This window comes from Equus quagga, unplaced genomic scaffold (genome assembly GCF_021613505.1).
Source record: "Equus quagga isolate Etosha38 unplaced genomic scaffold, UCLA_HA_Equagga_1.0 203_RagTag, whole genome shotgun sequence".
In the NCBI taxonomy this organism is placed as follows: Eukaryota; Metazoa; Chordata; class Mammalia; order Perissodactyla; family Equidae; genus Equus; species Equus quagga.
This window is the reverse complement of record NW_025798627.1, coordinates 1,108,935-1,126,902: the sequence shown is the minus strand read 5'-3', so window position 1 is coordinate 1,126,902 and position 17,968 is coordinate 1,108,935. Positions and strand designations below refer to the sequence as shown.

The 17,968-nt window shown below is 43.1% G+C and overlaps 1 protein-coding gene across 3 annotated transcripts in view; it reads right to left on the bottom strand.

Annotated features, from left to right (window-relative positions):
- Positions 1-9,032: 9,032 nt before the first annotated feature.
- The window catches only part of LOC124233511 (DNA-binding protein SATB2), a 181,921-nt gene continuing 172,985 nt past the window's right edge, over positions 9,033-17,968 (bottom strand). For all 3 annotated transcript variants that reach the window (XM_046650661.1, XM_046650660.1, XM_046650658.1), the window contains exon 11: positions 9,033-12,157. In XM_046650661.1, coding sequence (XP_046506617.1) covers positions 11,696-12,157 — 462 coding nt within the window. In that variant the 3' untranslated portion in view covers positions 9,033-11,695. The remainder of the gene's footprint in view (positions 12,158-17,968) is intronic.

Genomic DNA, 17,968 nt, shown 5'->3' with positions numbered 1-17,968 from the left:
CAGGCGGTGGGCCTTTATTTCTGGAGGGAGACAGCTGGAGCAAGCTCTCTCTGAGGGGCTAAGAGCATCTTGCTCTTTATTCGGCTTCTCTGATCAGGCCTTTGGTTGGGCATCAGTTTAGCCATTGGTAAACGGAGTTGAATAATATATACTTACCACTCCATAGTAAATGAATATTGAAGATCTTTGGCTAAAGAGGGCTATGAATATGTAAAAGCACTGTGAATACAAATCAAGAATTCATGACTTAGTAAAAGCTCAATATGTTGATAAATCTTGAATTTTTGCAAGTGCTGAGATGTTTCACTTTTATTCAGAATATAGAATAGTTAGGGATTGAGGTTCAGCCAGAGAGACTTTATGCAAAGGACACATATGTAACCACATACAGTAAGAAGCTGTACATCTGGCATGTTGGGGAAAATTAGAGGCACCAATCAGTCAAAAGTTCTAACAATTTTGCGTCACTTTGGGTAGCTCTCTTGTTTCTTGTTTTGGCCTCTCTACTAAAGCCTAGAGGGGAAAAAAAGGTGGAGATTTTACTCAGGCAAAACTCTGCTATTCGCCCAATGTTCGCTGAAACAGCAAGGTAGCTCGGCCTCACACCCAGGCAAAGCCCAAGACAGCTTAGGAGAGCACCCTGCTCACAAGTCATGAGATCTTCAATGTGGCATTCGGACGTCAGAGGAGCAAATGCTGAAAGGGGACACATACATGCAAACAGATTTGTGCATCGAACCCCAGCCTGCTCTGCACCTTGGGGCTAATTAGAAAAAAGGGCCTCCTTCTCTGGACAGAAACAGACCCCACACCAGAGCACATGATTTGGTGAGCCTGCCCTTACCTCTTGACCTGGACACAGCACGCCTGTGCTGTGAACAACCTGCACAATCATATGAGGTGGCTCCGAATATGAACTTGGGAGAGTTCTTTGGTCTCTTCGGAATTATGGATTTGTCTGGGTAAAATTTCTGGGTTTAATTGTTTAATGACTTGCTGCTAAAAGCCCTGTACTCTCCAAACTCAGCTTTCTAGGTAATTTGAGGTATCACCTCTTTCCCATTTAGAAATACGAGATTAATTCAGTAGAAACAAGTAACATTAGAGTTGACTCTGAGCTTCCTAGTAGCCAGGGCAAGAAAGGCAACTCAAGAAGTTCAATTGTTCTCATTATTAGAAAAAGTAAACAGCATACCTGTTCCACTAGAAAGACAATTATCTTTTCTACTTTCAACTTGGAAAGAAATTTCTCAATGAGAGACACTGCAGGCAACAGCTGCGTCAATAGTTGAACAGCAAACGCAATGGCAGGGGCCATGTGGCAGCAGTTTCTTCTAACAAAACTTGATACCAGCAAAGCACAGTTGAGACAACCCCGAGAATGCTGAGATAACTTTGACTTACACGTGGATCTTTTAGATGTGCCTGATTTAGTCAAAAGAAAGAACTTAAAGTATCTGGGGAGGTAAATATCAGCCTGCTCTCAGACCAGCAGTTCTCAAATGTCATCTGCAGTCAACTTCTGGGCTGTGACAGAGTTTTCACTGCTCCCCACAGAAAGGAGAAAAAGAAGAGCAAGACATATACATTTCATTGCAAATTGGTTAACTTTTCTCACTTGGATAGGATTATGCTTTATTCTAAGATGACACCCCCCCCCCCAACTGCGGGAGGAGTTAATGGTTCCCTCTCTGATGTAATGAGGGTGGAGCAGATGGTATTTTATATTTTGTATTGTTTGTTGAATGTCTTTATTTGTCAATAGGAACTTGACAACTCTATTGTCCCCCAAGTCTGGGGGTGGCTACTACTGCTTCGTGAAGTCCCAGTGTGTGGCAATGACCACCACAGACTATCTTCTTAATGGAGGATTTCCCAGCATAGCAGAGAGTTAAGGGGCCTACTTGTTGATGAGGGCTTGGCGTAAGTGCCCCTGTTCTATGTTGGTGCTTAAGACTGCAGTCTCCCCACTTCGCAACAGTCCCCCCACCCGAGGTAAAAGGCCTCCTCACTGCCCCCAGAGCTGCGCTCAAGACTACTGGCAGGAAGTGATTTTGGATGTTTGCAAGCATTTCGGCACGGAATTGGTTGAAACCCCACTGTTCCACTGTTGGAATTTGGAGGCTTTCCAAGCAGTGTAATCTGTGACCTATCTTTGATGAAGAGACGCTTCTCTTACGTTTTGACCATCCTTCTTATGTTAAGCACCCCAACTTGTTGCTTGTCTACCATGGAATTAGTTATAAAATGTATCCCCAGATAATCTAATGCATTTGTCTGCCATTAGGAAATATCTAGCACTGTCCAACTGGATATATAAGAATGAAGAAGAATGATTGGTGGTGTTGATTTTACCCTTGACCAAGTTCACAGTGACTCCCACTTAGAGGAGTAAGATAGCAGGACTAAGTATGATTCGAGGCTGCTCCTGGTTTCTGCAAATAAAATGGGCATCAGTACCTCGGAGGACACTGGCCTTCCCATCCATGGTGGAGCTAAGCAGTCCCACTTTGGGTTTTAGTATTCTGGGTTTATAGGTTACCTACCCACTGACATATTTTTCATGAAGGCAAATACCCACTCTCCCATTTAAGAAAATTGAACACTTTGTACCAGCACCTTCCTTGGCAACAGGGGTATAAAGATATTGAGGGGAAACTACCATTTACAGGCAGTCCCTGAGCTTTAGATGCTGTAAGCATGATTCTCACACACCAAAATACTGCAAGGTAGCTGTTATTTCCCTCTTTTTACAGATGTGGAGTCTGAGATCCAGGTTAAATAATAGCTCAAAGTTACAGAAAGCTAAGGAGTAGAGTAGTCAGGGTTCATACTAGATCTTTTTGGTTTCAAACCAAATACCGTGTTACTTGAGTAAGACACAGCATCTTTCCTCAGTGAGTGCAGCATCCAGTAATCCCATTGCTGTTGGCACTCAGCTTCTCAACCCTGAGCACCTCTGACTAGGTCTCCTGTGTTTGGAGAATTTCCCACCTATGAATCTGTATTTCCTGAAGAGAGAAGACAGGAATTCACTTTTCCAACCTTCCTTGCATATGACTTAGACTCCTTCATTCAGTTGCCCCAGATACTTTGATTTGGAAGGGAATGGAATGAAGACAAGAGTGCCATGTGGATTCCACCCTGCGAAGGGCAATAGCAGAGCCACCCAGGCTCCAGAGGCAGCAGGGGTAGAGGTTCTACAGGTGGCATCCGTGTCCAGGATCAGGGACCAAGTTCTGACGTCTGTGACACATGGGGCAGCAATATGGTCTCCACTAGGGTGGTCTTGGACATTGACCTTAACCTCTAAACCCAATTTTCTGACTTGCAGAAATCCTCCGAGCATGCTAATGTCTTTTTGCAAATTCTTTCTTCTGTTTAACTAGCTGGAGTGAGTTCTGTTGTTGCCACTGAAGATCCCAACTTTGTTTCCCTCACTGTGACTTCAGTACAATAAACATGTCATAAATTTGGTGTGTTGGTTGATGAATAAGAAAATGATTGAATAGAACAAATTAATAGAAAATAAGCTTTCAAGGCCCTTCACCCTGCTGGTCACCCTCTGACTTCTGAATATAAATAGATCTCAATTTACCAATATTTTTCCAAAACATCTCATCTGTACTGAAAATAATGCTGCAACGTGGCCTGATTACTTTGAAGAGGAAAGGATGATCAGTTCCTTTGATCTAAGCTGTTGATCTCCACTCGTGCCATCTGGAATGACATAAGCTCTCTCGGCAGCTATATCACATGATTAATAAAAGAAACCTAAGAACTTAGGGATTCAGTAGTCAAAATCCAACGCGAGCCCAAATGTGTGAGGTGGGTCCTGGAAGAGCCTACAAAGTCTTCGATGGCATCAACGGCAATCCGGGACGGCAGAGCCGACCAAGGGTTGGGCGGCTGAGTTCCAACGTCGTGAGCTCCTAGTCGTGGAGGGAGAAAGACTGCATGGCCTCCCCCAAGGAAGCCTCCAACCCAAAGAGGGATGTCTGCTCTGAATGAGAGCATGTGTTAGACAACAAAACCCGTGGTTCAGTGATTCTGTCTTCTAAGACAGCCTAGAATTGCGACTAACAATTACTCGAATGTGGGCTTAGGAATGTCAGCCTTGGAGGCTCCTGAGGCCTCAGGTCCCCGGGTTATGCATTAAAGAAATGTTCAGAGGAAGTTCCTCTCTATAAGGGAATTTAAATCCTTAATCCTGGCTGAAGTTGGGAAAACTGAAATATCCAACTACATGAAAACGGCTATGAAAGGTACCCCATTTAAATACTTTGTGGTTAAAAAAAAAAACAGGCTTTGTGCCCTCCTGGTGTTTGCACTGGGGTGAGGGAACTGACAAATAAGAAAAACATGAAAAATAAGTAAATTATAGACTATGTTAGAAGCCATGAAAAAAATTAAAGTAGGGCATGATGAAAGGGACCCAGGAGGCAGGGGTGGCATCCGTTTGCAATTTCAAGTAAGGGAGTCAGAGTAGGTCTCACCCAGAAGGCGACGACCTTTAAGCAGATGGGAGGAAATTGAGGAGCGGAGCCATGCTCTGCAGGGAAGAGCTTCCTGCAGAGTGAAGAGCTGGAAGAGCAGAGGCCCTGAGGCGAGAGCGGCCGCACATTCCAGGGCAGCAGGGAGGCCCAGGTCGCCAGAACCACACACGCAGGGGGAGAGAAGGAGAGAAGGCGGTCACAGAGAGGCTCAGATCAGGTGAGAGATGATGGTGGGGCCAGCCCCAGTGGCCTAGTGGTTAAGTTCTGCACACTCTGCTGCCTGGGTCCAGCTCCCAGGCACGGACTACACCACTTGTCTGTCAGTGGCCATGCTGTGGCAGCAACTCACATACAAAAAGAGGAAGATTGACAATGCATGTTAGCTCAGGCAAATCTTCCTCAGCACAAAAAAAAAAACCCCAAAAATATGATGGTGGTTCTGATCAAGCTGGTAGCAGCATTGAGGGTGAGAGGTTGTAAGATTGTCAATAGATTTTGAAGGTAGAACAAAAAGACTTTTGCTGACAGGTTGAATGCAGTTTGTTAAAGAAAAAGCATAAAAGATAAAGCTAAGGTTTTAGGTCTGAGCAACTAGACAGTTGGTGGCTGAGCGTGCCCTCGAAGGGGAGGTGTTGAGTCAGCAGTAGAGTTTGGTGCTCCGGAGGTGGCCTCGGCTGCAGGTAGAAAGTGGAGTATTGGTGGCTTGCGGGTGCATTTAGCGTGGTGATAGGGGACGAGGAAGGAGTGCAGATCCAGGAAAAGCAGGACCGAAGAAGGAGCCCAGCAGCATCTGAGCCTGAAGGCCTTGGAGAGAAAAGAAAGAATCGGCAAGACATGCGGAAACAAGCAGGAGTGAAGGGGGAGAGAAAGGAGCGTGTGGCGCCTTTTGTGTTTACACATCTAATTTTGAAGACTTCAGAAGGCTGCTAAACATCTCACTCATTTTCTTTGTAATTAAGGAGGAAAATCACATCATAGCTGGTGACAGAAAGGAAAGGAAGAAGGGAGGGAGGGAAAGAAAAAAGATTGTAACAAAAGAGAATGGCAGAAAAAGAGGGAGAAAGGAGGGACACAAGAAGGAAACAGAACATAGTAGCCTTTTAGGCACCAATGCTCTAAATCCTGTAAAACAATTTCTAAAGACAACAGACTTAATCCTACTCTAAAACTCACCTGAACTATTTTAAGTCATTTATAACATCTTATTATATCCTGCTTCTGTGTCTCTTGGAAGGAAGGAGGAAAGAAAGAAAGGAATTGTTCTAGATGCTTCTACGTAGTTATTTTATTTAATCATAACAATTCTGAGATACATGAATTATTAGCTGTGTTTTATAAATGAGGAAACTGGGGATCTGAAAAAGAACTTGAGCTGCAAAAGCTGGTAAGAGATAGAAACTAGGAGAGCTCCCGCCTCCTCATGATCAACTTGAGGCAGATTAAAGCTAGAATGTTCTCCATACCTTTTTCTTAAGGTGGGGGAGGGTTCCTAGGACCGTGTGGTCCACAGTCTCTGCTGAGCCTCCCAAGACTCCCCTAGACTGTGCTGTTTTGTGTTAAAATGGGATTATTCTTGTTAATGGATAGTGAATAAATCATAGTTCTCTCATTAATTAATTATTGCTCTGCACTATTTATTACAGTCCTAATGGAATATTTTTGTAAGTATTTCTCCATATGTGAAGGTAACACTTTAAACCTTTTAAAATGTCACCAAAGAAGCTACTTCTAGATGCTTCTGGGACAGTTTTCCTAGCAGAGCATGGTGTTTTTTAAAAATAGGTTTTTACTTCACAACAAAACTACATCCAAAATGTCGTATCAGACAAGATTCTGAAAAAGCGTGTTAAGAGAAGTCAAAAGGTCATCTCATAGAAAATATGTTGGCCAATAAACTGATGTTCAGTTCATACAGCCTTTCCAGGACATTCTGGGACCTGAAAAGAGAGGTGGTGTGGTACCGTGGAGAAGATGCGAGCCTCGGTGTCTCGCAGACGGGGTTTTCGCTCCTGGTCCCGCTATTTCTCAGCAAGACTGAATTGGGAGGGTTACACCGCCTGCCCCTCATGGCACCCTTCAGTCTTCATTTCTGTCTCTGACTCAATCCTGGACACGCTCACCCAGAGGAAACACTGTCACACCTGTCTCCACAGGGCCTGTGTCACTCCACCTGCCCACCCCTGACTTCTGCACAGACGAATGATGAGGAAGACTTCACACCTTCCCACTGAGCAAGCACAGTGTGCCACAAGCCCTGTGACAGTCCTGTGATGACAGAACCCCCTGAGAGCTAGGTGAGCATAGAAGGATTTGTAACCACACTGGCAGAGCGGATTAGGAAGGGCTTCCAGGAAGAAGCGATGCTTGGGCTGATCCTTAAACTTAGCCAGGAAGAGGACACAGAGTGGGGAGGAGGAGGAAGAGCAGGTTTCCAGGAGTAGCCGCAAGGCGAACATGCCTCTTCACCTATCCTCTCCTTAGCTGGTATTTTCAGCATCCCTTGACAACTTCTGTGGCAGGGGCTGCTAGTTGCCTACCAAATATCTACTCTCCCCCTTTCTCTGGAACTAATGGAACAGCTAGAAACATTTAACACCCTCCCTTGCATTTAGTTTAGGGCTTGAAGAAGTCTCTAGAAAAGAAAGGGAATATGCTATTCTTTATTCCTCCTTCCATCCTGGTGTCTGGAAGGTGGGTGTGATGGTGAGAGCTCTAGCAATTATCTTGAACCCTGAGGAAGAGGAAACACAAGAACACAGGGAACAGTGGAGCTAGATGAAGTGTGAGTCCTTGAAAACTTTGTGAAGTCAGCTTATTTCTGCAATTTCTTTTATGTAAGAAACAGGTAAACTCTTACCTTGTTTGTGTCATTATTACTTTGGTTTTTTTTCTATTTTATGTAACCGATCCTAAGTGATCCACCTTTCAAGACTATTCTAACTCACAAACAAATATTCTTTCCTTCTCTAAATTCACAGCACGTGTTTGTACCACTCACTAAACAAATAAATCGTAGTCTGGAGACAACATTTGTACAGCCATTTCACTTTTCCTGGATTTATATCATGCCTTTCCAACAAGTTATAAGCTCCTTGAGGGGAGAGTGCCAAGTCATACATTTTTCCTTGTCACCTCAGTTCCTAGCAAATTATCTGGCATAGAGTACATGTTTAATCAATGTTTGCTGTCTGATTATGCCATGATTGCCCTTTAGCAAAAAAACATGGGGACTTTTAAATCTTTGCTTAAAATTCATCAGAAAGGGAAATAATAGTGTAAAGGAAAATATCTCCTCTCAGGAAACAAAAAAGACAAAAACAACCCATGAGGTGACGGCTCGGAGATGCCAGAATATAGCAACGTACAGTCAAGAAATCTCTTCCTTTGCTTTCCTGGAAATAGAAGTTGCCAGCACAGAGACCAGCTCCTAGCAGAAGCCAGTCCTTCTGTGGGCAGAGCCTCCTACTTATGAGTCTGTCACCACTGATGAAGTTTGACCCCAAAAGCACAACCTCCTTCGTGTGGAAGCTATTTGTGATAAAGTCAGATAATCTCACACATTTTCCCTTCCACCCTCTGGCCCAAATGCAGGATTTAGTTACATTTGCATAAGTAACTCGTATCCCCCAGTACTGAGCCTCCAATTGCTCTTTAATAACCTGCGGGCTCTGGGCTTTGGGGCATCTGCCATTCTGCAAACAACGTTTACACAAAATGGCCTTGAAACACATCTACGGGGTCCACAGTTGTTAACTATCACGGAAAAAAAGGCAAGTGACATTGAGGAAGAAAGGAAAGAAAAATTACATCTGTACGGCAACCAAAGGCAAAAAAATGCAAAAAGAAAAAAACCAGGAAAGACAATTTATAGTACTGAAAGGAAACAAGGTCACATTTGAATTTACTTTCTCTTTGCCAGTGGTGCAGCTAAGCACTTGCTCCCTCCTTATTAACTTTAGTCTTTTCAGCAATTTTTTCCATTGTAAGCACTTTCTAAAAAGCCATCTTCACACATTTCTCAGATGCATCAATCCTTCCGGCATTCCTCTATGCACACATTTTGGTATCCCAGATCCAAATATAAAAGGCTTTTATTATGTCCATTAACCATGGACATATGTGCTCCAAAAGTTTCCTGACACGCAGTCATTTGTGGTTTTTTAATTATAAACAGAAAATATTCACCAGAAAAATAAAGAGGCAAGCCCATAAATATATCTCCATACATTTGCCTTTTGTTTGTATACAACAAAACGGTTGGATAAATGACCCTGCCAATTGCCAGCTCCAGGAGATGAGCATGCGCGCCTTCAGAAACACGCAGAGATGCATAGATGCTCACATGTACAGTCAAATCCAGGCCTTGTCCAGGACTCAAACAGCTGTGATTTTGGGTACCGCTGTCTTGTTTCTAAAATAAGAGAATGGATTTTCCTTGCACTCACCAGGTCTCCCTCCACGTGAAAAGTAAAACGGGGAAGAAGGCAACGCCCAGCAAAGTACTTGACAAATGAAGTCATATTTATTGAATGCGTTTTATTTTAACAACCAAAAAATTCTAACAGCCTAACAATGCACATAAGTTAAAAATTAATTATCACTTAGTGATAACAAAGATAGTTGATTTACATGGAAAAAAGAACATTTACAATATGTTAATCCTTATTCACATTGTTGATACCGCAATAAAACACAATTTGTTTTTTCATTTCACAAAAAAAAAAAAGGCTGGAAATTGTGCTTTGTCAAGAGGCACTACAAGAGAAAGTTTCTTCTTCCAAATAGATATTATATGACAGATATTGAATAAATAGACATATATGCATTGTAATTCGCAAAGATCTGGCAAGACCACAGGCTAAAATGCCCACAGATTCACTTAGAACCACTGCAAACTTGGCAGTGAAATTAAAAAATAAAAGGCAAGACTTAGCATTGAAAAATACCTAATAAATTTTTGGTTGAAGTGTAAAAGATACCAAATGCGGATGCCATCGATCGATGAACCACCTTGTAAGAGCTTGGCAACATCAGTTTCCATTACGTGTACAGAGTGACCTTCAGCAACAGTGTAAGAAGACGATTTGGAAAGAGTAACTCGGAGATCAGGAAGCAGCGACCACGGACTTTCCGATTAAAGCTGCAGCGCTACAGGTGGGGGGAGGACGGGCCCGGGCGGAACTGCCAACAACCATCCTTTGCAAAGGTACAGGACGCTCGTGTCAAGGTAATTTTTTTAAACATCATTATTTGAAAAAGTACAGGAAAATGTCCCTTTAAAAACTCCAGAGGTTACTGAGCAGCTAGAATTAGCTTGTATTGCAACATGTCTTCTCCCTGTATATTGTAAGTTCTGAGTTAATATCTACACATAGAGGTTTTTTTTTTAACTCCTACCTTTTATACCTTTCAAATATATAAATAGTATTAACAGTTATATTACAATGTTTGTGTAGTAAACAGAAAATAACTTTCAAAGTAATATTGCATGAGGTCTTTGACAAGGTTGCATGAAAGCACAACTCAAACTCCGACCGTGTGGGACTGCGTGACGGCCACCTAGAAGACCAGATCCCCCCGGCCAGTCCTGCAGGCGAGGTCTCCTCGGGCAATGACCAGCGGTGGAAGCGGGCAGCAATGCTCCCGGTGTTTCTGAGGAAGCTACAGGAGGGTGGAGACTACAGGAGCTCGCAGCTTTAATGCTCGTTCCACTAAACAGCCAGTCAGCATTAGTTCTGCTTTATGTCACGGAACCGCTATGGAGGTGACTGGGGCGGTGCTTCCGTTTATGACGAGTAGGTGATGCCACTGAAATCGCTTCGCTTACTCTATTGCCTGGAGCTGCACCATGATTCAGAAACAGGTGCTTGATAGGGCTGCCACACCAGGGAAGGGACGAGGCTTGTGAGAGCGGGGACTGGAAACGTTCGGTTCGGTGGACGGAATGTGTACAAAGAAGAGGAAGCCCAAAGTGAGACAGAAATAGGAGACATCTTTTGGGAGACGGGAGGACAGAGACTTATCTGAGAGGGAGCCCCTGTAACCGGGCAGCAACTTCTTTTCTAACTTAACATTACATTGAACTATTTTCTATTAAAAAAAAAAAGAACCAAAAAAAAAGAAAAGAAAACAGCAACAACAAACAACTTTTAAATGAGCAGGCCTATTAATTTTAAGATTTGAAGCCACGAGCAGGTAAATAAACTTCACAATAAAATGTGGCTCATACTATGAATTCCATATGTCCAACGTCAAAATGTCATTTTATCAAGACTGCACTAATGGACAAGTTTCCTCTGTATTGAATTCCCATTTTACTCATTGGAATTCCACAGAAGTGCACCCGTTTGCTGCAGGAATGACAGTGGGTAACGGAGCGTACGAGTCACGTAAGTGTGCGTTGTGTCTCTAAGTGATGTCACTTGTATCGTCATTCTAAGGTGCCCTGATCTTTTTTCACTTGACTTTCTTCTTCTTTCTTTCTTTCTTTTTTTTTTTGGCAGTGTTGATTTATTTTGTTAAATACATACCTCAAAAATTACCCATCAAGCTGACAGATAGGAAGCCATAGAATTAAAAAAAAAAAAAAAATCAGGGACAAACACAGAAAATAAATAGGAATTCAAAAATAGTCACCCCCCCCCTGAGAGCAGGCCGCAGTTTATCAAAGAGCCAGAGTGACTCACTGTGAAGTGGTTTTTTTTTTAATACATAAACAAGTCTCTTCTTTAAGAACTCATTTCACAGTCTATTCTTTCAGATTGTAAAGTTCTCGGTCCCATGCAATTTTCATACATATATGTAAATATATAGATACATACATATACATATACACACACTGGTAGCTTCCTTCATGTATTCCGGAGGTCTTTTCATCCTGGAACTCGCCTGCTGTCTCTTCCATAAGTGCAAGGATGATGAAGGCAGAGTGTCCTGTGATTATAATTACTATGATCCAGTCAACTGCGAAAGGGTAACACTTTAGTGTCTTTGCCAAGGTGATGTCTGATTCAGAAATACTGAACTCACTCAGTCTACAGGTGTATCCTGTGCAACAAAGAAATGTCAAAAAAGGTAAAGAAAACAAAACAGACAAAAAAAGACAAAACTAAAACAAAGCCAAAAAAAGGTGTTTTTTAAGGAAACTAGAACAGAAAGTCCTTGGGCTGATGTATTGCTTGGCCTGGTGCGAGTTCACATTATCTCTGGTCGATGTCGGCGGGCGCCGCCTTGCTTTTCTCCGCGTTGTCCTCCTCGGCCTCCACTTTGTACATCTCCTCCGAGCCTTCCTCGCTGTCGTTCTCCTCAGACTCTGTCAGCAGCTCCTCGTCCTTATACTCGGCCACATCCACCGCGGAGCCCAGGTGTTCCTTGAGCTTCCCGTGATGCTTCACGTGGTACCGCTGGTTCTGGAAGAACTTGATGATGGTGTGTTTGGGGAGATCCAGCTGCGCAGAGAGAGTGTGGATGGCTTCCTGATCGGGGTACAGGCCTACATCGTGAATGAAGCTTTGGAGGATCCCCAGGGCTTCCAAAGAGATCTTTGTGCGAGACCGGGGCTTTTTGGCACAACTGTCTTCAGCCGGAGGAGGCGGGGGAGGCGCCTCTTCTCTGGGAGGAGAGCTCTCCTTGGCGGGCTGCGACTGCTGTCGATGGAGGACCTGAGGATGACAAGTGGAAAAAATTAACATCTGACTCAGGAGCTCGCCTTTCAAAAGCCATCTGAAACACGTGTTGTCTATCTAGCAGTGGAATAATGCTGTAGTCACTTGTAAATTCAGGTAAAAGAATTTCTGGAGATTTAGAATCTCATCTACAAAACAAGAGGCTAACAAGAGTAATGTCCGCGAACTTTTCTATTCTGAGGCACAGAGAAGTCAAGCCATTTGTTGCCCGAGGTCATCTGAATTCAGACTATCTGCTCCAGAGTACCCCTTGCTGTTAACCAGCAGGAGAGGCCACCTCTCTGATGCCTAAGGAGAGAGAAACTGGAGCCAGAGGGAAAGCGCAGGCCCTACAATCAGACCTCATGGGTTCAAGTCCAGACTCTCCCCACTCAGCTGGGTGTCTCTGTGCAAGACATCAAACATCTTTAAGCCTCACTTTCATCATCCATAAAAGGATGAGACACTGACTTCCTAGGAGTGTTGTGAGGATTAAACGACACAATATATGTAAAGAACAGTGCTTACCTTACATCAGAGGTTGACACACTTTTTCAGTAAAGGGCCAGATAGTAAATATTTGAGGCCTCACAGGGCCATACAGTCTCCGTTGCAATGCCTCAACTCTCTCTCTGCAGTATGAAAGCAGCCATGGGTAATACATAAACAAATAAGCATGGCTGTGTTCCAATAAAACTTTATTTACAAATACAGGGGGCAGACTGGAGTTGGCCCGGGAGCCATTGTTTGTCCCCCTCTGGTTAGGGTAAACATCCAATAAATGAGTCATTATTGTCATCAGCCTCGTAATTACTCTTAGAGCAAAAGAGAGGAATAGATGATATTTGAGCCAGAAAATCAACCCTTCATAAAATCAGTAACAGCTTTTGTTTATTTTCTGTAGCCTTGATTTTGAGCCTTAAACAATAATGTTTTTAAAAAATATAAAAACTTCCAAATTAATGTAAAGATATAACTTTTTCTTAAATTATGAATTTTAAACGACTATTTTATACTCATATAGATGGACCTTCTCAATATCACTACTGTTAATCCTCTGTTTTGCACACACTTCCTAATTTCTGTTTTTTACCCTAAATGCCAAGGTTTTCTAGTCACTGTGATTAACGTAGATTTCTCTTCTACCTCCACCTACTCCCCACTCATTAAAAAGAAAAAAAATTCTAATGTTTAAATAAAGTTCTAGACCCGAGATGGAGTTGCCCCTGCCTGGGGTGCCACATCACCAGATGGAGCTCTCAGGTTCCCGTACGTGCTCCCCTCGACCAGAAATGCAGAAGATCCCGTCAGCCGATCCCCAAACACCAAGCTAACTCCGGGCTCCACACTGCTCTCCCTGTTCTTGGATCTGTCTGAAGATGAGAGCGCCCCCGCCAGCCACGCCCTGGCTCTGCGCTGCCGCCTCCGCTGCTCTATAAGCCTGGCTCTTGCCCAAAGCCCGTGGGAAGAGGCTCCACTGCGCATGCGGCCTGCGCTCCCCGAATCCGTGGACAGCTTCCCTTGAATAGAGGACATTAACTTCGTGACTTAACTGTTTTAGTTTTGTCATTTGACACTAGTTAGGCAAGCTTATTCTTGATCTTTATAACTGCTTCTTCAACATCATCTCTCTGCATGAAATAATTTCCCACTTTAATAGTTGTTTATGAGCTTCCATCTGACTAAAGAAAACAAGCAATGCGGAGGGGACTGTCTGAAGGACTCACCCTGCTCTCATCAAGGCCTGGGTGAGAAGGGCTTCTTGGGGAGGGAGAGGGGCGGGGGTCCTGGAGAGGACCTCAGCCACGGCTCACACCTTAACAACACCAGTGGCACCGTAGTATCATTAAAAAGCTACCGGGAAGACCCCCATTAAAAAGTGTGATGTCAGCTCCAAAGGCAAAGGCAAAGAGATCTCTGCTCAGGTCAGCGCCTAACTTCCTGGATCCTCCCGAGACCTTTAAGAATAATGAGTTCACTTTCTAAAAAACACGTGTTTTTCTTTCACCATTCTCTCCTACTTTATGCAGTCTTTTTCATGTTAGAGTAACAAATTATGCACTTTCCAGAGTTCAGGGGGAAAATAAGTCCAATTAACGTAGAAGAAACATGTCTCGTTACATTAAAGCATCACTCGTAACACATCCCATAGCCATTACCACCACCACCACACACTACCCATATGACCCATTTTTTTTAGCCATGAAACATCAGCATCAAAGCAAGCATTTAAGAAAAAAAATCTCTGCCATCTATACTAGTCTCGAGAACCATGTGATGAAAACTAATTTCTTACCAATGTGAAAACGTCAGTCTTTTATATAGAATTTAATAAATATTAGGGCAGATGAAATTGTTACCTGGGTAAGGATAAAACTTAAGAGATGAAATGTTACCTAAGGATGAAGGGTAACACCTCTTGAATAATAATTAATAATCAAGTAACAATCAAAATAATAATCAAAAGGATAATCAAATGCAAATAAGAATATCCCTCATAATAAGCTGACATGGCTAGTGACAGAAAGAAATCTAAAACACAAGCCATAAAACAGTGGTACTAAAGGTCTATATAATGTTGACCAATTAAAATGAATGCTCTTAGCATTTTCTTTACCACTTTCAACTAAGAGTAAACTCCTGTGGTCTGCTGTGGTAAGCTGGCATCAGCAAAAAAGTGAGAGCTCCGGTCCTTCAACATCCTAATTATAGCCAGCAGGGAAAGCAGAGTTGCATGGTGGGCCAGCGCTGCTCACGGCAGCTTTGATGGCAGGAAGATATTTGCTCTGAGGTCATAATCTGGGCAGCCTGAGCATTGCAGTCAATGAACCTCTATGTCAACAGGTGAGGATTTTGTTATTTGACGAGAAAGAGAGAGACTGAAATTGCGTATGAAAATGTACTCACAGAACATATAACTCAAGCACGAGTGCCCCCTATTAGAGCAATTGCGTTAATTGGAAAACAAAAGAGAATTAAAATGCCCCATTTTCTAAATTATGCTTGCTTTCTGTAGTAAAAGTCAGCATAACGGTTCCATTTAATTAAATAATTAGATTGGTTCTTTAGGGGTTTTCCATTGTGCATTGGTTAGATTTAAAGACATTTTCCAAAACTATACTTTGAAGTTACTATAATCTTTCTGCATGATAGGGTTTGTTCTCCTTAGGTCCAACCAACTGGCCTACTTCACCTCGCCTTTCTTCCCTAGAGCCTGACAGTAGCAACATATGCATACAGAGAAGCCACACATGAAACAGAGAAACGACAAAAATAATAGTCACTACCACTTACTGAATGCTTACTCTATGCTGGGCAGGTCTAAGAGCTTGACAGGGATCAACTCGTTTAATCCCCGCAGTTCCTCAGGAAGGCACTGTTCGGATCAAGAACAACCTGGGCACAGGCAGCATCTCAGAGAAACTCTCTATATTGGAAATTACAAACCCAGGGAGCCGTAAGTCTGAGAAAGTACTTTTCTGAGGAATGATGACAATGTTGCTGCCCATGATAGAAGAGGAAGATGTTTCTCAGAGAAGTAACAGCAATAGAAATGACCTACAAACTGAAATGTCTCGTTTCTGGTCAGGCAATGTTCTATAGTGAGTTGGGCAGCATCACAATATTTACATGAAGAAGGTCAAATGATATTTCTAGCATCTTTGAGCAGATAGGGAAAGAGTAGTGAAAGTAGAGAGTGACAAAATGAGCAGCTGCACAATGAAATTATCCTGTAAATTACCTAAAGGGCCGGTCTGAGGTTTTTCGGTTACACTGCTACTTTTCGTCTGTCTATAACTCCCTTTCAACCACAATATGCATAATATCTGAGATAATAGATTCCCCAAGTTATCGGTCCCAACTATCTTCATTCCCCCAAAATGTTCTAATTACTCCAGGCAGAGAATTCTTTATTGTCTCCAGACAGTTTTGAGCAAAAAGAACTGCATCAATTTCCCCACCAGCCAATTGCAGCAGCTTATTATTACGACAATCAAGGAATTCTTCCCAATGTGGTACGTGGCGCTTTCTTCTAGGGTGCGAGCACCCTGAACATAAGCAGAGGAGAGCCCATGCTCACAGGACGGTCTTCCCCGGCCAGGTGATCAGCCCCAGCCCTCTCCTCAGATCCTGTGTCTAAACGGCGCATCCTCACTCTCCTCCCCTCTCTCCTGTCTTGACCAAGTAATGTCGACTCTTTCGGCCTCTCCCTCAGAGGACAGGCTTCCTTGCTCCCACTTCACTGAATTTTAGTTTTTCTGTCTGAACTTCTCATAGATGTCTGACATTCCTTGTTAGTTAACCAGAATGAATCAAGTTTGGTTCCTGTCCCAAGCAAGTGCCCTGAGTAACTCGAGCGTGAGGCCATGTCCTTGATACCTGCTGGACGGACAAGAAGCCGTCCTGTTCCTCAGCTCATTTAACAGTTCAGACATCCATTTCTGGCTGATTGATTTTTTTAAACCGCAAAATTTACAATTATTTCAACCAAGACAGAGAATGCCCTGCCAAGTGAATAGAAATATGCTCTTTCCCAACAACTTCTTCACACATGCAGATTATTGTTTTCTGGGGCTTTCTTTACGTGTCATGGAGCATCTTCCCAGATATTTATGAAAACTTGCCCAAGTCCACAGACTTTCCAGCCTCATCCCTTTTCCTCTTCTTCAAAATGGTCCCAGCAGTTGACCTCTCTGTTCCTAAGGTCCATCATCCCTCTTCACATGATTTCCACAAATAACAGAATATATCCTTCTGTATAGACAGCTATCCATCCCTTTACTCTTGACCTTTGCCACGTGAAGCCTGATAATTCATCCTAGCTCCATTTTGGTTTAGATTTTTGTCTATCACTACTGAAATTAAATTAATATAGTCAACAATTCATTTCTGAAAATTTCTATAGAGTTTTAAAAAGGTTTATTTAAAAGCCTCTTCCTTTTTTGTAGCTTCTATTATTGATTTTTCAATATGACAATTAGAGTTCACAGCAGTGAAATATCTAAATACCATCAATAATAATAGTAATAAAAGGTGGTTGCAGGGGCCGCCCCCGTGGCTGAGTGGTCAGGTCGGCGCGCTCCACTTCAGCAGCCCAGGGTTTTGCTGGTTTGGATCCTGGGTGCAGACATGGCACCGCTTGTCAGGCCACGCTGAGGCAGCGTCCCACATGCCACAACTAGAAGGGCCACAACTAGAATACACAACTATGTACTGCGGGACTTTGGGGAGAAGGAGGGGGGGGGGGAGGAGGAGGAGGGGGGGGAGGAGGAGGAGGAGGGGGAGGGGGGGGGGGTGGAGGTGGAGGAGGAGGAGGAGGAGGTGGAGGAGGAACAAAGAAGATTGGCAACAGGTTAGCTCAGGTGCCAATCCTTTGAAAAAACAACAAAAAAAAGGTGGGTGCATTCATGTAAAGCTTATTATGAGCCAAACACTAACCCAAAAGCTATAAATATATTTTATTTTATTTTCACAGTAATCCTGGAGTTAGGTATTTTTACCTCATTTTACGATGAGAACACCAATGTTTAGAGAGTGTAGGTACTTTGTTTGAGGCTGCGCAGCTTATAATTAGCAGCACTGGGATTCTAAAACGTATCTGCTGATTTTAAATCCCATGCCCTTAAACTTGTTCTCCTGCCTTCTATAAGAAGATTACATAGGAAAACTGAACAAAGTCTCTACGGCAGAGGAGACAGACCATAAATAAAATATGAGGTAGTAATAAACGCTATAAGCAAAAATGGAGCAAAGCATAAGGAGGAGAATCGGGGGGACGGGAAGTTCTTTTAGATACAGTAACTCAAG